The 22,844-nt window shown below is 52.7% G+C and overlaps 6 protein-coding genes across 6 annotated transcripts; 2 read left to right on the top strand and 4 right to left on the bottom strand.

Moving 5' to 3' along the window:
• Positions 1–786: 786 nt before the first annotated feature.
• Positions 787–2,926, bottom strand: EsH8_I_001046 (uncharacterized protein; the record flags this gene model as incomplete). The annotated part of the gene is made up of 6 exons (XM_083268459.1): positions 787–828; positions 881–1,407; positions 1,462–1,690; positions 1,743–2,088; positions 2,158–2,647; positions 2,725–2,926. The coding sequence occupies 6 exons, from the start codon at positions 2,924–2,926 to the stop codon at positions 787–789; spliced, it is 1,836 nt and encodes a 611-aa protein (XP_083118897.1).
• An 841-nt stretch (positions 2,927–3,767) lies between these two features.
• EsH8_I_001045 (ATP-dependent RNA helicase BRR2) lies at positions 3,768–10,445 on the bottom strand (the record flags this gene model as incomplete). The annotated part of the gene is made up of 2 exons (XM_083268458.1): positions 3,768–4,299; positions 4,357–10,445. The coding sequence occupies 2 exons, from the start codon at positions 10,443–10,445 to the stop codon at positions 3,768–3,770; spliced, it is 6,621 nt and encodes a 2,206-aa protein (XP_083118896.1).
• A 581-nt stretch (positions 10,446–11,026) lies between these two features.
• EsH8_I_001044 (uncharacterized protein) lies at positions 11,027–12,589 on the top strand (the record flags this gene model as incomplete). The annotated part of the gene is made up of 1 exon (XM_083268457.1): positions 11,027–12,589. The coding sequence occupies one exon, from the start codon at positions 11,027–11,029 to the stop codon at positions 12,587–12,589; it is 1,563 nt and encodes a 520-aa protein (XP_083118895.1).
• A 117-nt stretch (positions 12,590–12,706) lies between these two features.
• On the bottom strand, positions 12,707–14,038 carry EsH8_I_001043 (replication factor C subunit 2; the record flags this gene model as incomplete). Its single annotated transcript, XM_083268456.1, has 4 exons — positions 12,707–12,880; positions 12,930–13,712; positions 13,780–13,858; positions 13,923–14,038. The coding sequence occupies 4 exons, from the start codon at positions 14,036–14,038 to the stop codon at positions 12,707–12,709; spliced, it is 1,152 nt and encodes a 383-aa protein (XP_083118894.1).
• Positions 14,039–15,461: 1,423 nt separating this feature from the next.
• Positions 15,462–17,288, top strand: EsH8_I_001042 (ubiquitin-conjugating enzyme/RWD-like protein; the record flags this gene model as incomplete). The annotated part of the gene is made up of 9 exons (XM_083268455.1): positions 15,462–15,494; positions 15,579–15,612; positions 15,672–15,766; positions 15,824–15,845; positions 15,901–15,997; positions 16,059–16,070; positions 16,122–16,290; positions 16,352–17,226; positions 17,279–17,288. The coding sequence occupies 9 exons, from the start codon at positions 15,462–15,464 to the stop codon at positions 17,286–17,288; spliced, it is 1,347 nt and encodes a 448-aa protein (XP_083118893.1).
• Positions 17,289–17,835: 547 nt separating this feature from the next.
• EsH8_I_001041 (uncharacterized protein) lies at positions 17,836–18,750 on the bottom strand (the record flags this gene model as incomplete). Its single annotated transcript, XM_083268454.1, has 1 exon — positions 17,836–18,750. One exon carries the CDS (start codon positions 18,748–18,750, stop codon positions 17,836–17,838), a length of 915 nt encoding a protein of 304 aa, XP_083118892.1.
• Positions 18,751–22,844: the final 4,094 nt, after the last annotated feature.

The following is a 22,844-nucleotide window of genomic DNA, read 5'->3' as shown; positions in this document are numbered from 1 at the left end:
GTCGCTTCGGAGAGTCGCGCTTTTCGCTTTGTGACTGGCACGCGTCACCAGTACCTTACAGAGCACAGACACACACAGTACACAGTCTTCATTACACACGGCCCACATGTGTTTTAATTGATATGCTGTCACAGTGTGAACAACACCTACGTTCCTGGAGTCTGCCTCAGCCCCGCGACAACACAAGGCACAGCAGGGAGAGCAGGGAAACGGTATACCCACGGCGTACGCATTTAAACAGATTGAACTTATTTTGGAAAAAAAAAATAACATTAAACCAATTCTCCCAGGCCGTGTTAAACTAGTGACTACCAGTCTCGTTCCCCTCTCGCCCTTGCAAACCATAGACCTGAGGCGAGCTTCATTCTACCTCGAAAACCGAGGAATTTGCCATCCTACATCATCATAACCCAAACAAGCGCCTTTCACGGGCCATGCGAGCATCCATGGATGCCGAGACTTTCCTCCTCCGAGCTGGGTTCCTCTCCCTGGGGAGCCTTCGCCCCTTTGTACACTGAACCCGCTCTGCTGGACGAAGAAGCATGCCGTCTGAAATCGGGACTGCCGCAGCCGCCTGCCATCTAACGCTTCCCAGCTGCGCACCGCTTAGAAAGACGGGAACGAGTAATTTTACACCGAAACCAAGTCAAGATACCGCTTTTGCGATTTGAGAGAAACCGTATACGCCAGGAAACGCAAGAGGCCAGGCCCAAATGACCCGGAGGCCCACAGCCGGCTGGGCCCAAGTCTTCACTTTTGAGTACTTCTGCGACGTAAACGGGTTCTCTAAGCCTTAGCTTCAACTGGTTCCGGGGGCGCAGGTGCCGACTACGAATCAGGTTAGCTTCCGTCAGGGCGATCGTGAGACACCGCAATTTACCTCTTCAGCTGGCTTCTCAGCGGGCTCATCGGCCTTTTCCGTCGCTTCCTCCACCTTGTCGGATTCCTCGGACTTCTTCTCCTCGCCGTCCTTCGCCTCCTTGTCAGCCTCTTCGGGCTTTTCAGCGTCCTTGCTCTCGTCCTTGGCACCGTTGGAGGGCGCAGGCGTCTCCTTCGTTTCCTCGGTCTTGCCGGAAGTTCCATTCACACCATTGGTGGGAGCAGGCGTTGCGGATGCCGCAGACGCTGCCGCCGCATCACCTCCGCTGAGGATCTTGGTCCACTTGTCTAACAAGGTCTGCGACCGACTCTTAAAGTTGAACTCGTCTTCCTTCGGGATCGACTCAAGTTTCAAGATAGCCTTCAGAACCTTGTTAATCTTGGTTGCCCTGATAATCGATACCTCAAGATCTGGGAAGCTCTCAAGCTTGGTGATGTAGTCCGACATCATCTTCATCTCCTCCTCCTTGGGCTCTTGATCCCTCGTAAGGAGACCCTTCTGGAGTTTGTGACGCAAGAACAGGACTTCTTTCTGTTGCTGCTGTTAGTCCCTGGATATAAAAAAATCGTGAGGTCTTCAACTTGCCTCCTTGCGCAGATGCTTCTCTTCCGCAGTGAGCTCGGGTTCCTTGGGAACTTCCTTCTCCGCCTTCTTCTCAGCGCTGTCCTTCTTTGACGATTTGGGCTTCGATATCTTTCCAGCTTGGTCTTTGCCAGACTTTGGCGTCGCCGTTCCATTTGTCGTCTTAGGAGTAGAGGAAGTGTTCAACTTGATCTTTGGCTTCTTGGCGGATTCGGTCCGTGCTGGAGTCTGCAATGATAGTTAGCACTTGGTTTGTGTATTTGTAGATTTGCAAACATACGCTGACGGCTTCTTCCTCGGCCTTGCGCTTCTTGGACTTGGCCTTCTCCTTAGGCTCGGGAACCTCCTCATCGGCAGCATCCGTCATATCCACATCGTCGTCCTCAATGACCGCAGGTGTCTTCTTCTTGTTTTTCTTTGCAGCCTCCCTAGCATCCTTAGAAGCTTGCTTCTGAGCCAGTTCATCCTGATACTTCTGCAATTCGTCCTTATAATACTCGAGTGGGTGCTGCTCAATAGCAAGCTCGAAGGCATCCCGCAATTCAACCTTCTTGACCTTATCAGTGAGCAGCTCGGTCGCCCTTTCAGCAGACAGTTCCTGGAGCGCGGAGTTTGGTACCCAGCCGCTGGAAAATTGTACGTTAGCATCCAGGCTAGGTCAACATTTCGGGAGCTGGCTAGGGCAGTTCACTTACAATTCGTTCGTGCGGAGGTACATGACAGGGAACGTGCGGTCGTTGGCTCTCTTGCCACCGTCTGCATAGTCCTCGCGGTACGTGCCATCAGCTCGCTTCGCTGTCACAGGGCGGGACTTGAGAAGTGTCTCTGGCAGCATCTCCTCGTCGCAGACAATGACGGGCCATTGAGGGTATCCCTTTAGCTTCACGAGGAAGTGATCGCCAGGCTGTGCGTTAGTGTGGAAGAGCTTGGCCTTCGATGCCTTCTTATTAAGCTTCTTGCCCTTGTGCTCCGGGACGCCCGATGATCTACGACGCGACTTGGACTTGTCAGCTGTCGCATCGGCATCGACATCACCGGCAGGTGCAGATTCAGCGTCGGCAGCAGCGGTCTCAGAAGCTTCCGTTGCATCTGGTGCATCTGTCGTGTCCTTCATTTCGACGTCCGCGTCTTCCTCCTTGGATGGCTCGTCGGTCTTGCCGGAGGATTCAGCGTCTTTGGTTCCAGCTGATAATATACAATGCGTCAGTAACAAGAACAATTCTAAGACATTGAGGTAGAATTGTAACGAAAAGGTTGCTTACCTTCCGTGTTCTTGGTCTCCCCCTTCTGCGCCTCTTCGGTGTTGTCCTTGGCAGTTGCCTCAGACTCGGAGGGTTTCGCGTCGTCAGCAGCCGCGGATGCCTTAGAAGCTTCAGCCGCAATCGAGGTTTCCGCGACCTTCTTTTCCAGCTCTTCAGTCGCGGCAGGCGCGGATTGGCCGTTGGTAGTCGGCTCGTCAGACATGGTAGGCGATGTGGCGATAGCTGGTAGCAAGGGTATGGATGGGGTCAATAGGTAAGTCGCGACGCCAAAGATTGGTTGCGACGGGTCTAAGGGAGAAAGACGCGTTCTGATACGCGCGGTTCGTGATTTTGGTTGGCGCGACGATGGCGGAGGATATTCTGGCTGAACAGAGGATGATGGGCGCAATTGGGAGCTCCCCGTGTTGTGGTGGCAGAAAAAGGCGACTGGCTGGAAAAAGATGAACGCAGAAACTCTTGGAGTTGGACGCGGATGACGGTGGAGACACGTGACCTAGTGCTGATCCACCTAGGAACGAGTTAAATCGCGGAGTCTCAGTTGCGCTGTCAAAAGAGCGTGGACGTGGCTCGGTCAATGCCCAGCCGCTGATAGTCTTCCCATAACACAGCCACCCTTCCTTCAATTCAACATCATGCAAACACCTGCCCTACGCCTCCATAAAATGATGACTTATTAAAAACCCCTCATCTTTCGGGGGCTTTCTTCCTTCCTTTTTTCCCTTGCTTCAAACACGTGCTTAACGGGATTGTGACTCGTCCACTTGGTTGATCAACAACCATGTCAACCTGCGGTCCGCACATGACCACGGCCACTGAAGCACCGCCCTCCGAAACCACAGTCATACCGCACACAGTCTGCACAACCGGACTTCAGGCCACTTAACCCTGTTGAATGAGGACAAGAGCCGACTGTATAGGACCAGTAACTGGAAGAAGAACTGACTTTGACCGAATGCTTGTCTATTATCCTTCAACTCCTCTCGATCGATATAGTACACATAGAGATATCGTACGGACGGCTGCCTATGCTATCTTTGGGGCATCTATTCCTCGTCCTCTTCCTCATCGCTGTCGTCCACGTCCATGCCTTCTGCGGCCGTGACAGAGAACTCGCGCTCTTGGTCCACTCCAACGTAGCTGTCGCTCATTAGGAACAGCTTCAGATCGTGCTTACCAGCCGCCGGCACTGTGAACTCCAACTTAACCTTGAGCTCGCGGCCAATCGTGACACGCTTGATGGCAAGGAGATTCTTTGTTTTCTCTTCACCGACCACAAGCCACCAATTCTCCAGTTTCTTGGCTGGGTAGAACGGCGCATGCACGGTTGGGTCAAACTCTTCATCTTCGTCAACTTGTCGTTGGATCTGCACGCTTAGGTATGCAGGCTCGTTGGCTCGAATATCATCCTCATCCAGAATGCTGTGTTCAAGTTCAATGTCGGGATATTTGTCATTGGTGAAGGCGGCAGCCTCGCCCAGCTGGGTCTGTGAGAGACCGAGGCGCTTGACCAGCTTGCCGTAGTCTGGGTTCTCCTCTGGATTCATGGCCTCCATGAAGTCGAAAATGTCCTTGATGCTGCGGAAGAATTCAAAGTTAGCTTTGCAACGAATCATTGATGGCAATGGTACGTACCCAAACTCGTTCGCCACCTTTACGACCTCAGGTGTGAAGTGGGGAATCTGCTTCAAGGGGCTGTCGCGATCCCACATTGCCTGCACAGCCATCTGAGACATTTCCATGGCGTTCATGGCGTTGAGATGCCCGTCAGACGAGAGAATATCGACTGTGGCACTCAGAAGGCTAAGAACCTTGGAGATGATAATCTCCTGGTCCTTTGCGAGGTCGATCGGCAACTGCATTCTGGAGAAGTGTGCCTGAAGAAGAACGAACGCCTTGAAATGCGCGGAGTCATACACGGGCTCTGACATCTTGACGGGAATGCGGTCATATATGCGGCGGAGTATTCCTTCCTCATGCCTCCTAATCTGGATCGCCTCGAACTCGGTAGCCGATGTGATGATTTCAAGAACACCCTTAAGCTTTGTCTTGGCGCTGAGAGACAAGAGGAACGTTTGCATGGTAATGTAGGAGATGTTGTAGTAGGCGGCAATCATAGCCGCGTTTTGAGGCGCGACCGAACCGTCGTCTTCATCGAGCTCGATGATCTTCGAGTCACTCAACTCCTGTAGTGTCGTCTGGATGAGATCAGACATGTAGTCGCTAAGACCATCCTGCGTCGTGCTGGTGAGACTGTAGAAACTGGGGTTGGCCAAGAGGCGCCTGTAGAAGTAGGTGAAAGTAGTCCAGTTAATCGCGTCGTCGCCAGATTCAATCATTTTTGTGCTGATTTCAGTCACGAATGCATCGTGGAGGTAGTTGTGCAGGTGCGACTCGACAGGAAGTGCCTCGTTCAAAAACTTCTTGTAGAAGTCTCTCTTCGCCGCCGGAAGCATAAGAACACCTCGGCCTCTGCCATCTTTCGAGGAGCGCAGCGCCTTGCCAAACATGTGTAAAACCTCACTCAAGGAGTAGTCGATGTACCGATGCTCTCGGCCATCGAAATGCTGAGTGCCCATGACGACGACGAGATGAGCGGTGCTGTTAAGCTCCCAGCAAACGTCACGAGAAGCAACCAAAACTTGAATGGCACCGTGTTCGTACAGGTGCTTGACAATACGTTTGTCGCTCTGGCTCAAAGCTTCGTGGTAGTATCCTACTCCATGGGACAGTGCTTCAGCCAACGCTTCCTCGTTGACGCGTTCAAGGAGAGGACGCATTTGTTCAACCTCAGCATGCAAGAAACGATCCTCGTCGTCATCCATAAAGCAAGCTGTCAGAAGATCACGGGTGGTGGCTCGTGTTTGCTTCCGGCTTGGCACGAACACGATAGCTGGTTTGTCGGCAGACATCTGAGTAATAGCCAAGTACGTTGGCTTCGCCATGGAGAGCATCAGCGAAGGGAAGTGAGGGTTGGTGTAAGACTGGATATGGAGTTCGAGCGGCACAGGGCGGACGTGCGGGCTGAAGTTGTAAATGTCGTGCTTCTTCGCATCGATCCATTCTCCAAGATCACGAGCATTTGCGAGGGAGACGCCAAGAGCGATAATTCTCATCGGCAGTTCCGTCTGTGTCCTGATATAGTGCATCCGCGAAACGATGATTTCGTAGACATAGCCCATTTGATTGCCAAGCAGGTGAATCTCGTCGGCGATAAATAGCTCAACGGTTGAGACATTCTTCCGACGCTTCCATTGGCGAGACAATACATCCCATTGTGCTGGAGTCGCGAGAACTAGATCGCTGCGTTCCAAGATCTTCAGATCAGTGGTGGTTTCTCCCGTGAGCTTTTCGATGGTCTTTCCGCCGCGAAGACCGCCGAGTCTTTTCTGCCAGTCGTCTAGGCGCAAATCAACCAGTTCTTGGAAGGGGGCGATGTAGACGGATCGTCCAGCGTCCGACTTGGACCAGTGGCGCAGAAGTGCGAACTCTGCACATACAGTCTTGCCGCTGCCGGTCGGCGCACCGACGAACACGTTCTGATCGGTGTTGTACAAAGAGTTGAAAGTTTGGGTTTGAATACGGTTGAAGTGTTCCCAGTTGGGATACAGCTTCGCGTACTCCTTGGCTTTCAGTGCTGCAACGGGTAGTGGCTGAAGCTCAAGAAGCTCAGTATGGGGAGGGAACCTCTCGGGAAGAATCAACTTGTGGAAGGATACTGGCAGTCTCGTTTCGGAGTGCATCCAGCGATCTGAGATGACTGAGATGAAATAGTTGGGAGGCATTGGCTCCGTGATCGGGACGGTGAAATCGACAATGTGTTCGTTCGACTCAGACTCGGCATACTCTTTACGCAACAGAAACTGGTCGCTAAAGAGAATGTCCTCCCCGTCGCAGTCCTCAACAAGGATCCAGAAACTTTCGGATGGGCCATGAACCTCGGCATCCCACTCAAAGTTGGGGGAAATGCTCAGCTCGACTCGAAGCATAGATCTGGTAAGTGGTTGGACTTGAGCCTGAACTTCAACTCTTGGAAACTTCGCAACGAGGCCGCAGACAGTTCTGCCAGCCTTGGGCATACCGAGCAGTTCGCCCATGCGCGGGGGGTCGAGATCGAAGTAGCTACTCCATGACACCTCGATTCTCTCCGACTTCTGAACAATGTCCCTGGGACAGCCGGGGAACTGACGAAGTGGTGACATTGTTGGCCACATCCGCTTCTCGGCCATTTTGCAGAGATCCAAGGCGGTCTTGGCCACAGATGCCCATCCCTTCTTCATGGTGATTTCGAAGATAGCACGGAGGATACGGCCAGCAGACTGAGTGACGTACACCATGTCAGCCATGAGAGCAAGGCCGTCCAATTTCAGTCGTGAAATATAGGCCTGCAGCAGCACGTTGATCTTGGCGTGCGGTTCTTCAATACTCTCCTTCACCGGAATCGGGACTCTGCCAAGCAGCTTGGCAAGCTCAAGTTTCTCATCCTGGCGTACCGGGATGTACTTAAACTCTGCGCTAAGCGAGAAGACCCTGAAGAGCTCGATGGTAGTGATTGACGGCTGGATGAGATTGTTGTAGGTTTCCATGGAGCCGTGGGTAATGTAGTAGTGCGATGCAATGCGGCCAAGCTCCGTAGACTGAAGCTTCCCGGTCTTCTCGTCGTATTTGACGAGATTTGATTTTCTCAGTACTGATGCCGCAGAATGAATGAGATCAACTCGCTTCTGTTCTAAAGCCTCGTCGTCTTCATACTCCGCGCCGACCTGGTAAAGGCCGGGAGACCGGAGCATGCGAACGAACAGATACGTGTAACCAAGCCACTCAACACCTTCGTCTCTACTCCTGACATTGCCGAGAACGATCTCGGCATTCAGGTTGTCCACGAGGCGGCTGACAAACTGACTCTCGATTGGCAGTTGCTGGTTCAGGAGTGATAGATAGTACTGGATCTCGTTCTGAGTGGTAATAATGATACCCTCGCCATAGGTATCGAACTGTGGACGACCGGCACGGCCAAGCATCTGCAGGACATCCTGGGGGCTGAGTTCGACCCAGCTGCCCTTCTCCGGGGAGTAGACCGAAGTACCTTTTATAATGACGGTATGGGCGGGTAAGTTGACACCCCAAGCAAGAGTGGCTGTGCAGACAAGCACTTGAATAGCGCCTCTGGCAAAAAGGTCTTCAACATCAGTACGGTCGATACGATTCATACCAGCATGGTGGATGCCGAAACCGTACGGCAGGATATCCTTGAGGTCCTTATCGGTGGCTTGGCTAGCTGCCTCGTTGAGAACCTCACGGCTTCCGGCGTCGTGGCGAAGGATCTGGTTGATTGTGTCCATCTCCAAAGCCTTGTCCCTAATGTAGCGTGCAGTCTTGGCCGTCTCTTTTCGTGAGTGGACGAAGATAAGCATCTGGTTTCTGTTGGCTCCGACATGTTCAATGACTTTGTTGTACGTAACATCGTTCATGGTCTTCAATTGCTTAATGGCTTTGCGATCCGTGACGCCAATGAATTCCTGGCGCAACGGGCAAGGACGGAAACTGCCATCGAAATGGAAGAGGCCACTGTTGATATCTACGCGCAGAAAACTGGCGACATCCTTGTAGTTTGGCAGCGTAGCTGACAGACCAACTAGACGAACCGGCTCTCCGGTCTGTTCCGTCTTCCTGATTGTTCTGCTGACGATGCTTTCAAGAACTGGACCGCGGTCATCGTGAAGCAAGTGGATTTCATCGATGATGATCAAGCGTACCAGGTTCGTGTAGCTGAGATCGGTAGCTTTTCTCGTGATAACGTCCCACTTCTCAGGGGTCGTAACGATGATTTGAGTCTCTGCTATTTGTTGCTTGGTAAGTTGTCGGTCACCAGTCAACTCTGAAACCTTGACGCCGTATGGCTCAAGTCGCTTGCCGAAGTTGCCAACTTGCTCCTGCACCAACGCCTTTAGGGGTGCGATGTAGACGATTTTGAAGGCATCCAGATCAATGTCGCCAGTCTCTGGGTTTCGATTTTTGCCAAGCTCGCGGAGAATGGTAAGCATCGCCACGTTCGTCTTGCCACTGCCAGTGGGAGCGCAAATAAGCATGTTGCCATCATCTCCAAAAGCTGTAGGGTAGCACTTGGATTGAATTTTGTTGAGTGACTTGGCGGTACTGAACGGTAAACGAGACCACTCCGGCATGTCGCCGATTGGAATGAGAGTATCACCTGGCTCGTTGCGCTTCTTGGGGGCGGGCACATGAATTTCTTCGTAGCCCTTGAAGGTCCGTTTGGTCGAGCCCTCGGGCAACCTAACCTTAGGATTGCTCATCAGGTGGTTACCTTGGTCGAACACCAGGTTTTCCAAGTTGATAAGTTTCCGCGGTTGCAGACCGCCGACTAGTCCGCCCTGAGGCCGCTCTGACTCTGCAGCAGGGGCATTTGTGAGTGATGACGGTGCGTCGAGGTCCATCTTGATATCCATCTTGCGTCCCTTTTGGTCGTCCGTCTTCTTTCCAAACTTCTCGTTGAGGATCCGCTGGAGACCTTCCGAGGCCATCTCGCGCTCGATTTCGGCTCGCTTCTCGTCTGTCTCAGCTCTTGAGTGACGAGTGAGCCAAACCACCTTTTCCCTGTTCTCAATGAGTAGTTGAACCAGTTCGTGGTGCTCGTAGTCGAATAATTCCATGAGATCGTTCTCAATCTCCCGGAGTGATTTCTCTTCGCCGCCCTGTTCCTCTGCATCGCCGGAGAGAATGCGCAGCGCTTCGGTCGTCTTGTCATGCTGCTCATGAGAATCCGCATAGAGCTTTCCGATTTGTCGCTGCAACCAGAATGCATCTATGTCCCTAGCAGGGACCGTCTTTGATTGCTTATCGCCTTGTGACTGCTTCTTGGGCGCTGAATCAATCACCATGGCGTCGTCGTCAAGGTCTTCCTTTTCAGCGCCATCGTCGGCAGGTTGATCCTCCTCATCAGCGTCCTCATCCTCGGAGGACTCTTCCCTGACTTCATTGACAATGCCTCCTTCTTCGTCGTCGGAGTCTTCGAAAACAACCGCCACACCCTGTCTTTCGTCCAATTCGGCTCCATCAGCGCCGTCGCCTGCATTGTCGCCCATGTCTTCGTCTTCGTCTTGTGCATCGTAGTCTGTAATCTTCTTTCCAAGGTTCACAAGCTCGTTGAACTCTTTGGCGCTCATTGACACACCTAGGAGGTCGTCGATGTCTCTCTTTTTTTCTGTATCCTTCAAGTCGTCGGTCTTGAGGAATTCCAGGGTCACATCGGCGGCGCTGATGATGGTAGTCTGAGGTACGTCGCCAAGGTTGTCGGACACAATCTTCAGTATCAACTCGTAGATAGCTCGCGTTGCAGGCGTGCGCGGGCGATATTGAATGCCCTCGACGAGCAGGTCTCCAGTTCCCAGGACACCCGTGCCCCTCACTTGCGCTGCCTCGCCCTTCTTCTTCCTCTGCTCGCGCGCGAGCACATCCTCGCCCTCCTGTAACCTGCCACGTTCAACATCGGGAAGGCCCGTAGGCTTCTTCTGTTTCGGCGCCGTGTCGCGAGCGACGCGTGCTCCCATGTCGCGAATGCTCAGCTTCCCAGCGAGAGACTCGGGATCGCCCGTGGCCTCATCGTTTCGTCTCGATACAAAACGACGGTCCGCCTGGAGGACCAGGTTGGACATGGCCGAGTACTTGTACTGGGAGACATCGCGGTGTTGATCTTGGTTCGACATCTTGACTGTGAATTGGGGGGGGGGGGGTATCGTATCGTATCGTTTGCGCTCGACTCCCGAAGTGGTGGTGGTGTTGGAGCTGGTCGAGCGACAGCAACAGGCGGCTTGCGCCGAGTATTTATCCTTTAAAACGCCGTATACCCAGCTGGAGGCCTAGTTCATCTGCCTGATATTAAGGTGTTGAGTTTTCAGTGTTCAAGTGACTCAATAAGAGAAGTATCGCGTGTGTGGCTAAGTGGGCAGAGACGTGTATCGATGTCTTCGACGCCCGTCGCGCGGAACAAATTTCATCTGCTTGCATAGGCAAAATCCGGAGATGGCGCTAGGCGACAAACGCGCTAGTGGTCTCCAGGTAGCTGCACGTGACGTCGTGTGGCTCACCCGCCTTCATATCGACACAGGGTGGAGCATTGAGGCCAGACAAATCCACACCACCCTGACCATCGAACAGTGTAAATCACGGTCCAAAGAACCATCAACACGCGGACAAGAAATCTTGCAAGTCTCATCACAGCTAGTTGAAGGTATCACGGCGCTTTCTGATGCAGAAATCTATGACTCTGTCATAAGAAGTCGCCAACATGGACTCCCCAGTACCAAAACCAATGCAGAAGGTTCAGGCATCACTTGAGCCTTACATCAAACCACGGGAGCAGGTAGCATATATCCGACGCGCCTTAGCCCTCCACCTTCAAGCATGTGGCCAGCCGGGACCAGTTCAGAGACCTCTGTCTCTCATCGGGGCTTCTTACAGAGTCACGCCGACACAGGAGGTCAAGGGCCTTCAGAAGGAGTATCTCAAAGCCTTGAACGCAAATCTCAAAGCTCGTAACGAGTACGAAAACACGCGGAGTGAGGCCGTAACAGCAGTTCCATCTCGAACTCAGGGCGTCACTTCAAGAGACCAGGTGGAAGATCACGTCGCTCTTGTGAAGCTGCGTCAGAAACACCAAAGGCTACTGGCCGTGCAGAAGTACCTGGGTCTTTTAGCGCAGCAACCTGCAGCATCTCCAGACTTTCTTAACCTGGAAGATGTGTTCAGGGACTCGCCCCCTCTACCAGACGTCCCAAACGAGGTTGTAAACGGCTTAGCTGTCGATAACCGCACAACAAAAACGGACTTGAGTGGCCTGACTGGACAGCTGGAAAAGGTCGTGCTTCGGGCCAAATTGCTTCTGCAGCGCGAAGAGCAGCTACTGGAGGGTGTTCGGCAAAGGACGGGGTCATTGGCGGGCCAGGTCAATGACCAGGCAAGGGCACACGCTCTGGACATAACCAGGTCGGAACTCATAAATTGGATCGAGATGGAGCTTAGCAAAGCTTCAGGAGAGTCGGAAAACAATGTTGCACCCCAAAGAAATGGAGACAGCTCCAATGTCGACAAGACGAGCATCGATGAGCAACTGGTTGATATCAAGAACAAGTACAACAAGTACACATCCACGCGGAAATCCCTACTCGACCTCGTCTCTCAGCAGACTCAACCGGTCTTGAAACCCGGCAGTGACGCCGCTACTTCCGCGCAAGATCATGCTGGCCTGCCCGCACCAACGGCCTACCTACTCATCCCCTACCTCGATAAGCTCATCTCCCTCTCACGAGAGCAGAAGGGCATGATTACCCAGAAGTCGCATATCAACGCTGTTCTCGCAAAGCAAGCCAAGGAGACCCGGCAGGCATTGGACCATCTTACCGAAGAAAGCCAGCTTCTTCCCGGACACCCAATACCTGGCGCAGGCAGGCCCAAGTCTGGTTTTAGGGAGGACTTCGCATCCGCTGTGTCAGATAAGCTGGTATCTTCGGACCATGTCAAACCCTGGGTGTTTGCAGCGGATTCAGCAAAGATCGCCACGTTGGAAGCAGTGGCCGAGAAGATTGAGGAAGGTCAGGTCGCATTGGAAGGTTCAATGACGGCACTTCAGGAAGTCGACAAGCTCCTGGGTCAGGGGCCAAAGGAGCCGGAGAAGGAAGCAGTAGAAGATGCAACGGAGGAAGATATATGGCTGACACAGGGGTCAGCGGACAAGGTGGGTGCAAGGAAGCATGCCACCCATCAGAGGAAGGAATCCACGGTTAATCCTGACGACATCTGGTCTGTCATTGATGGAAAGCTTGGTCTCATCGGTCATGGAGATCATATTTGAAGAGCCCGAAGGTATATACCCAGTCCAGACATAATTATTGCCAGTATCAACGCCTCAATGAACAGACCCGGACGCCACTCGTTGTTCAACAAGTCCACTTGTCAAAACGTTGATTGATTAGTTGTTGCTCCGGCCACTCATTATACCCGATATCCTCAAAGCAAGGTCCAGGATGGACAAATGCTCATCCGCACCATCGACTAGTCTCTTGTCCACCTCGGAAAAGACGAGGACGATCTTGTTTTTTTGTACGTCGGGAACTGTTTCGTCGAAAACGATGGATTGGTAGAGCTGGATGCTGGTTAGATGGTGACGTTTCAACGGTCAATAGGTAACTCACCTGAGAGACTACCTGTCCGGCACTCCAGCCATCAGCCACCATGTCTTCAACCACCTTGGCCACATCTTGATATGTGTCTCCGGCACCATTTGGGCGAATGGCATCAACTAGTCTGTCGACGGTGTTCTCCGGGATGACGCCAGCAATGTCCTCGATGATTTTGACCGTAACAGGCTTCTTGTCAAGTTCCATAGCATCGTCCACAGAGGTTTCTTCGTTACCGGCACCCACTAACCGCGCCGCACTCTGCAAGAATGTGATGGCCTTTCGCAAATCACCTTCGCTGCACTTGATGAGAGCATCCACGGCGCCATCCTCTAAATGAACGCTCTCGTTCTCTGCAATATTCTCGAGCCTCTTCTTAGCGTTGCCCTGGTCTAAGCTCTTGAAGCGGAACTTGCTGCAACGACTGGCAAGAGGGTCGATGATGCGCGTTACGTAGTTGCAAATCAAGCAGAACCGCGTGATCTTGCTGTATGTCTCCATGGTCCGGCGGAGGGCACTCTGGGCGTCTTGGGTCATGGAATCGGCCTCGTCAAGGATAATGATCTTGAAGGGTGGGCAAGGATACCTTTTCTTGTATTCGGCCGTCGGGTTCGTCAACTGCATGCGAGCGAAGTCCTTCACCTTCTCTCGGACGATAGAGATTCCACGCTCGTCGGAGGCGTTGAGCTCGAGCACTCGTGACTTGATCATCTCGGGACCGTAAAGCTCTTTGGCCAAAGCCAGAACTGTTGATGTCTTGCCCGTACCGGGTGGGCCGTAGAAAAGCATGTGTGGCAACTACGAATCCAAGTCAGCAAGCATCTCCAAGATGTTGGGGCGATTGAGTGGGATTGGGCGGCCATACGTTAGAGGCCTGCAGCGTCCGCTGCAAAACTGTGACGGTGTGATCTTGGGCAGTGACGTCGCTGAGAGTCTTTGGACGGCTAGAATTCCAGGTTAGCAGGTAAGAAAAAGTATTCCGAGGGTCATGGTATCGAGAAGACGCACTATTTCTCAACCCATGGCTGTGCCCGTGGCGGTTGTGCAGATTTCTCCTGCTTCTGAGCCGACGTTCCGTTCGCAGCGGCCGCCTTTCTGGCCTTTAGATCGAAGAAACTCGCCATTGATAAATTTCGCAGAGTCAGTTCCGGGGATTGCCTTCGTGGGATGGTGTCGGGTTCAATTTGACGGGTGGTGGCGTCCTTCGTTTGATAATCAGCAGTAGTGATAATCGAGGAAATCAATTAAACTGCCAGACGCGGTGACCGTGGAGTTGACGCGTGCTGGAGCTTTCTCGGCCGACAAGGGTCTAAATCCACCGCGTCTGGACGGGAACCCCGCGGCATCTAGCTGCCCCACCTGGAAGGTACCTTACCTAGGTAGATGAGGTAATGCAAAGGTCGAGTAGGCACTATGAGACTTTGACCTTTATGGAAAAGTCACCAAGTGGAAATATGACGTTGACACAGCTCCTCACCCAACACCTCTCTGTTTCTGTAGATGACTTTCATTCTTTTTGGCTGAGTATAAATTACATAGCTAGATGGTGAATAGTTCTTTGCTGTGGGCCCGTTAAACGTGCTGGATGCACCTAATGTAGGATGGCGGGCATTGTAGTTGCATCACATTATGTGCAGATGATTTTCAGTTCACGCATGTTACGGTTGTAGAGTAATCTATATGTATTTAGCCGTTGGTGCAGAGATGTGAAGCCAAGCCTCATGCCGATAGCCGAGAGTTTTTTTTCTCTTGCTCGAGCGACAGATATCCATCATCTGAGAGAGCGAGGGAGAGAGTAAGGGTATATTTATGCTGGTCCAAGCTCCTAAATAAGTTACAGGCCCACCGTCATTATGAGGTAGGTCATTATGAATCACGGTTGGAAGCGGCAAAAGAATATGACAAATGGCGTGCATGATAGAGGCTGAAGCCAGGGATAGGGAAGCTTCAGGGCAAGGGAAGCCTTTGTTTGGGCAACTTGGCTGCAACTACAGGTATCGCTAGATGTTTCTCATAATGATTTATCAATCAAGACTTCTTCGCCATTCCCCAAGTCTTTAAGACGTGTCAAATCCATCAAAGCCCGGATGATTGTCCCGTCTGCCGCTGTGGGGTTCCTTGTCAGCATACACGGAAGTTGCAAAGGTGAAGGTGGTCCTTCCACCGTACCGCGGTGATTGACCTGCATCAAACGCACGCTAAATTTACCCCTCATGCCCCGCCAAACTGCCGATTTAGTGCAGCTGCCTCGTCTCAGCGTCCCATCGGCAGGCTTCCCACCCGACTACTTCTACCTGTGAGGTAGCCTGCCCTGCCAACCAACCAACCAACGAACCAACCAACGGAAGTCGCATTTGACCGTCTGCAGAAAGTATTTTCCTGACCTGACTTCGCCCGTCAGGCTCCTAGACGCCGCCCACTCGTTCAGTCTCCTATCCGTCGCTTCGAGGTGACCGAGCGACCATAGTCTCCATACAGCATTTCCCGAATTACACCGCGCGATCGATCGTCAAAGGGAGCCGCACAGCGCTCGACCCATCCGTCAGCATGGCGGATCAATCCATCATTCGCATCACCAAGGTAGCTGCGATCCCGCCCCGTCTGCCACCTCAACTGCGAATGAGGGGTCGATATCATAAGGCTGACGCTTGCATCACGTATTAGGAGTTGAGCGACATTCAGCGAACCTCAGATCTATGTACGAACCCCGGTTGGTTAGGCTGAAGAAGACTTGGGCTGACCTACCTTACCCGTCAGCTCTGGCTGTCGCTTGCCGTGACGTCGATGTTCGCAATGTTAAGGCCTTGATCATCGGCCCTCACGACACCCCGTACGAATTCGGATTTTTCGAGGTACATGAACCGTGTCTGGGTGATTCGGTCTCGACATTGTGCTAACCGTCATACCAGTTCGCCATCAGATTTAATAAGGGTCTGTTTCTCCCATGGCTGATTACGGTGCGCTTATGGGGCTGACTGAAGAGCAGATTACCCGCGCAAGTCACCAAATGTCAACGGTATCACAACGAACGGAGGAAGATGCCGGTTCAACCCAAATATTTACGCATCCGGCAAGGTTTGCTTGTGGGTTCTCCATTAACTACAGCGCATGTTGGAAATCGGTGACACTGACGGCGCACTGCAGGTCAATTCTCGGGTACAATGAGGCACATGATTCTGCCATGAATGTTTGACTAACAATCTGTAGCACCTGGCGCGGCGAGCGCGGCGAAGAGTGGTCTGCCGCTCAAGGTCTTGAGTCGATTCTCATCTCTATCCAGAGCTTGATGTCAGGCAACCCGTACGAGAACGAGCCTGGCTTCGAGGAGGCAAACGAGGCATCAGACAAGAAGAACCAGAAGGACTACGTACAGAAGGTAGACAGAACTCGATATCCTGATGTGGTGGGAACCGATCAGCACTAACCCAGGTGCCCAGATCCGGCATGAGAGCCTTCGGGTTTCAGTCATCCAGCGCCTGGAGGAGTATTTAGGGTTGACCCCTGATGGCGTCGCTATCGCCCAGCAGTCTGCGGCAGAGGGAGATCAACTCGATATGGACACTGAAGACATGGACGACACCAACGTTCCTTTCGAGCCTTTCAAAGATCTGTGCAAACGAAGGTTTCTGTGGTACTATGACGCCTACCTGGCTGCTGTGCAAAAGGCCAAGACCGAAGTGAAGGACCATCAACCCTTTGCACGCATGCCGTTCGAAGGCGCTAGCAACTCCATGGACGGAAAGTTCAACTATACCGAGCTGGAGAGACGTTTACGTAACATTAAAGCTGGCCTTGATAACGAGCTTGTCAAGTGGGCTAAGGACGGTCAGATTGCGAGCGAGAAGGAGATGACGGTCTCAGTCAACCTGCGACATCAGTATGAGCAAGTTGTGCAGGCGTTCAAACGACAGGATATTCCCCACGACGTTCAGCTGGAGGATAACAATCCTTTCGTCTGGGTTATTACCTACTTTGGACGTCCGATGACGAACCTCGACGGCGGTCTATTCCGCATCAAGATACATTTCAGCCCGCGATTCCCCGAAGAGCAGCCTCGTGTCAAGTTCCAAACCCGCATTTTCCATCATCGTATTTCAGAGGATGGAACAGCATGCTATTCCCCAAATCCGTTGAAAAAGGACGATGTGCGTTCTCATATCGAGGCTGTATTCTCAGCCTTGGAGGAGGAGGATCCCGCCTACGACCCCCGAACCCTAGTGAACCCCGAAGCCCACAAGCTGTATTGGGGCGGTGCCGACGAGCGGAAGAATTACAATCGTCGACTCCGGAGGTCGGTGCAACAAAGCATGGAGTAAGTAACCGTTGGATGTCTCAATGAATGTTTGTGGGCTAAACCTCCATAGCGACTTCTGAGTCTGCTCCAGGGTATGCTCTCTTGCGGCGCGCAAACTAAAAGCGCCAGATCACAAATCAGCCACGCCATCTTGTAAGCGTTGCACCGGCTCGTACATAAGTTGGCGATTTGCTCTTCAGCTGCAGCAATGGGGTTAATGACGATTGGCTTTGGGTTCATCCTGGTCTTTGAGGGGACGGACGGCGTTTCACGGCATTGGAACCATGCATACTAGGGACGGGTTTGGGATTGTCCCGTTAGACTCCAGTAGATACCTCGACTAATGACGCAACGAACTAGCTTTGCTCACAATTTGGTATCAACTTGTTATTTTTCTCACAAATTCAGCGTGAGCTCTTGTGGGCGGGAAAACCCCATACTGTAATCCGAGCCCATGCACCTAACCATAACGCCTGCCTATCCCATGCAACCTATGTGTAGCGCCTCGTAATTTCATGGATATCCATAAAGCATCAATCATGCACCCATCTTGTCTTATGACGGTAAAATGATGGCGACCCGTCCAAGCTGCCTCCTCAAGCCCCCTTGGCTGCAAGTTACAATATTTTACCGCTTGCCACCTTTTGGCTTCTTGTCGATCCTATCCTTGCCAGGCGTATAAGGAGCTGCAACACCAATGAACGGTCTTTGATTTCCTCCTGGCTCTCCCTTAAACTCGTACGTTCCATTCGGCCCCAACGTCGCCGGCGCGCCCTGGCTTGGACGCCCGAGTTGGTCCGCATGGATCTTGTCCAGTGACTCCCCGACGATAGCATACTGTGACCAGTTGATGGGAGGGCAGCGCACCACGCTCTGGGGTTTGGGGAGTGACTCCCAAGGCCGTGACGGCTCCTTCGCCTTCCCCTGTGCGGCGCCGCCCCCTGCCTCTTCTGGTTTGTTTTCTCCGTCCCGCCGCGAGGCATCCTTACTATCAACGTCGGAGTCGGAGTCGGAGTCGGATTCCGGAAACAGCTTGTCGCCTTGCGTGTGTACCTTGCCCGCTCCGAGGTCGGCGAGGAAGGCAGCCGGGTTATCTGTCGCAGCGTTCTTGGCCGCGCTGAGAACTTGTATGTCGGCAGCGGCCTTCTTCGACTGCATCTGAAGGATGGAGATGGCCGACTTGAGGGCTAGAACGTCTGGGTTTGAGTCGAAATCGATTGGGTCCGGCCGCGGAGGGGGGATGGCCGCGGCGGCCGCGGTGGGCGGTTGGGAGGTGTGGGTGAGGATGGGGCGGTCGGCGGCGAAGGGGGCGGGAGGGTCGGGCAGGCGGGCTGGGGGTAGAGTCGGGGTTATGGGGCTTATGGGGGGCCGGGCGGGGGACGACGAGCGGGAGGAGCGCGGAGGGGTCTGCGCTGGGAGGTTTGTTGCGCCGGCAGCAGAGGTGGTGGCACCAGCAGCGGCGGCAGCCGCCGACGTAGCTGGCGCAGGCGCATCTGACGTGCGCGGTGAGACGGATCCTGTCGATATCGTGAGGCCCGGCATGGTGGACGAGGCTGGCGGCTCACAAAGGGTTGTGTTCTAGTCGCGGCGGTGGTATGTGAGCGGAAGATTGGGTGTTGAAGGTTGGATTGTGTTTCCTTGGTGGGGTCGGAGAAGGAGGGGAAAGCAAGGGACGGGAGGGAATCGGAGCTGAAGGTGCCCCGTGCGCCGTGCGCCGCGTGTGCAGACGGCTCGGGAACTTTGTCAGCTTTGGGACTACTAGCGCGAACAGGGGAAGGCCATTTTCAGCTGAAGGCACGCTCAGGAGGAAATGGACAAGAGGTATTAGAACGCGTTGCGATAGTTCAGGCCGTCGCCAGTCGGGTGGACATTAACGAGCCAACGGACGTAAAGGACAGCAAAGTTTACAACGAGCGTAGAATGGACTACCGGCCGGTCGGCCAGTAACGGATTTATTCCAAACGAACTTTCCGCCCCCTAAATTGTGGGTTGGCTATTCAGCTCATTCGATCCATTCAATGAATCCCATATTCAGTGCTCAATAAAGGACCGGAGAGCCCGGACGTTGTCATGTCGATGCGCGCTTGCCACTGGCTAGGTCTATTCGAGAAAAGCGCCCGCCGACATACGTCTAGATCTGGGGCACGACGCCAATGTAGATAGTGCGCGGCCTTCCTACGATCGCGAATGGTGGCATTTGATGGGCAGGAGGAATTGTCCTGCATCTCAAGAGTTCATCACTCCGCCCAGTAGTTGCTGCTAAATGATCATCGAGTTGAGGCTTGGTCCAATTTTGAAGTTTCTAGGTCATCGTTATTTGGTTTGGGTCACAGAAAGAGCTCACGCTGCAAAACTCGGTGTTCTCGGAATGCCGCCAAAAACCGGTGGGTGCAATTGCAGACTACTCTGTGAGCTTTCCGGGTCCTACATAGCGTTGTTGGTCATACGTCCGTAGCCTCGCACATATGTCACCTTCTTGGTTAGTTCGCACAAAGCCTAGCGCCTACTGGTATGTGTTCCCAACGGGACGGGTTGCAAATACAACCAACGAGAGAAGGTCTGCAGGCTGGGGGTCCGGTTTCAATATGGTGCTGCTGCAGCTGCAGGTGCTCTAAAGTCGACATGGGACTTGCTTTTTCCGAACCCATGCTCCTGCGTATTATTGATTCAGCTCGCCATGCTGTGTGCCAATCAAGGAATATCGCCGCGGCAGGCTCGTATATCTCCAAGCTTACATCCAACAGGCTTCGAGGTTTAGCATTGTGTGTGTGTGTGCGTGTGCCCTGTTTCTGAGCCGCTAGAGAAGATAAGGGGTTTTCTTCTTCTTTCATTTGCACATTGCCGTGTGGATAGTTTTCTCAGTCTAGTGCAAATCTGACAAAGAACACCAAACCTCGATACGGGAAAGCTTAGTTGGCAGGAGTTGAACCTTGATCTTGACCCAGCATTCAGGAACCCGGGAGAGCCGGGTTTTGGCTGAAAATATGTCAATAAAGGACGAAACACAACGCCATCGAGTAGGCTAATCGACTTTCGTTCTGCCTTTCTCGAGTTGCGGTGTCTGAGACAAGTTCCCGCCTGGTGCAAGACATCGAGCAGTGGGATCGCCGGACGATTCAACCATCCCTTGCAAGGCCAATTTTCACACTACTTCAGGCACCGTACCTGGCCAAAGATGGTCTTCCCGGCAGCAGAAAAGACAGCGCTTCGATATCCTTGGGGGATTGGTGTCATCCTCGGTCCCTGTCACACAGTCTTCGCCAGCGTTGGCGTTAGCGTGTGTTTAGTTCCAATGTGGCGTCCACTCGCAGCACGGGATAACTGAACGGGGCAGCGTTAGGAAGGCGGCCGCCGATGTGCCTGACTCTTCTACGTTTGGCGTTGAATCTTTCTCCATGTCTCTAATCGCCGTGGGAGCTAACGTCACGAGTTGCCTAACACCAGGGGGCATGGACAAGGAAGACGTGGAGAGACCTGAATAGGTAGTCAAAGAAGGTGCAGCCTAGCCGCCGCCCTGCTTGAGACGGGTCATGAGGAAGGCATGGTTTGTAAAACCTGACCATGCTTTCTTTTCTTTCGCGGCATTGACTGGCGTTATTCCACACGCTACTACCACGAGGTGTTTCTTTCCCATCTGCCAGGATTCTCCTTACATTATCTCTGGGCCTCGTCACTCGGAGACTCCATCTTCCCCTCTTTCCATTACCTTTTGCACTGCACTGGATATACAACCTCGTGACTCCCGCTCACCAACCTTGTCTTCCTCCATCTTAAAATACCCACCCACTGCATTTACCCTCCCTTGAGCATCTCCAAATACACACCTCGGCTCTCGTCCTATGACAAGATTGTATTACGTTGAACATCCGGTCGCACTGCTTCTGCCGTCTTCGAATTAACCCATCCTCCTATGGATCATTAAACACCCGGCATCGTTTCGTCTTTCACTTGAACTGTAAAATGCCTCTTTTCCATCGACATCGGAAACAGCAAAAACTTCCACCTACAGTTCTCGATCAAGAAAATAGTCACACTCCTCCCGCCTCCTCGACGGCGTTGCCTCCGATTCGCAACTTTTCCTACCCGACTACAGCATTACGGAAACCGTCGAACCCTTCTTTACAACCGCCTACGCAGACGGACAGTTCCTTCGTCAGTCGGTCACGCTCGCTTCACGACGCATATATCGACGCCAACACAAGGGTGCAGCCCCAGAAACTTAGTGGAGCTATAGAGCCCCCATTCTACTGGGCCTCTTCTTACGTTCCACTGCGGGCGGAAGAAAACCCTGTCTTGGCAGAAACACAACCATCAACTCCAATCACTGGACCGGAGGCATTTTTCTACGGCTAGTGGCCAATCCCAGTGAAGGAGAAGAGAAGAAGCCTCCTCGGATTACTCGCGCCTCAACGAAGCAATAAAGCTTCGGTTATCGAAAACGGTTTGAAGAGCGAGAGAGATCTACATCAGAATCTCAAATTGAAGGAAGACCACCTATCATTCCAAGCCTTCCCCTTCAATTCCTCTAAGAGGGTGTCCGATCAAAAGCACGCACTATTACTGCGGCATAAGGTCGTTAAATCACTTGATCTGTCATTCGCCCAACTACGTTCACAGAGTCCTCCCCGGCCAGCTTCCAGCTTAGGCATAACAACCGTTGACACAAGGACGATAGCACCGCAGAAAATAGGTCTGGCTATCGACGAAGAGGATAACCATCCGGGTACGTTACTGGAACTCGAAGACGTTGAAATGGTTTTGAGACACAAAATCTCTGAGACGGACGTCAAAATGTCCTCTCCGAGACGTGTGACATCCAACCAATCGCAATCCAACTGCACCACTTCTACAGCCAACGTCGATAGAAGTCCAACAAAAGGAAGACGGGAGGGGCTTAAGCCCAAGGATGGCAAAAACCGCTGGGTCAGCCAGGTCAAAGATTGGTTCAGCACCGGGGAGCCATCTTCACATGACTGGAAGCAGTTGAAAAAGCAAGAGTTTCAAAGATGTGGCGTGGCCATGGACGATCCTGACGCCAGCGCAAAACTACATGCCCCTATTGGAGCTATCCCTGAAGAGGCCATCAAACCATCGAGCGGGCCCGACCCTGAGGCCCTTGCCAAGAAAAGGGCAGAACAGCGAAGGCTAATGCGTCAAACATATGGCGTCCGCGACAGAATGTCGGGGTCTATCTCTTCTGGGTCTTCATCTAGCAGCAGGGAAGTCAATCCTATTGCCCCATGGGAATAGGCGCCCATGGAAATCGTAAAGCAGTCGTGTTGGGAAGATGAAGATTTTACGAGGTGGTTGTCAGGCAGTGGTACGCGAGTGATGATGGTGATGAAACACATGGTGATTTGGACGGTGTGCTTGTGTCTGGTTCGCTTTTGCAGTATACCCTCTTCTCGATGTCACGGCAGAGACTGACGCGGAAGTAGCATTGGAATTTGAATCTGAGCGCTATGGAACAGAGATTGTTACGTTTGCTTGTACAAGTACAATAATCAGATGAAAATGGAACTCATTTACGCTTCCATTACATTCAAGAACACCCATTCGCGTGCCCAAGTGCTACCTCTATGCCCTGCGACATTCTACCGTGGTTAAGCGGAGAAGATGCATGTTCATTAAAGGTA

Source organism: Colletotrichum jinshuiense, chromosome 1, assembly GCF_051148585.1.
Source record: "Colletotrichum jinshuiense chromosome 1, complete sequence".
NCBI classification, from domain to species: Eukaryota; Fungi; Ascomycota; class Sordariomycetes; order Glomerellales; family Glomerellaceae; genus Colletotrichum; species Colletotrichum jinshuiense.
The sequence above is the reverse complement of the archived record's forward strand: the minus strand, read 5'-3'. Positions and strand labels throughout refer to the sequence as shown.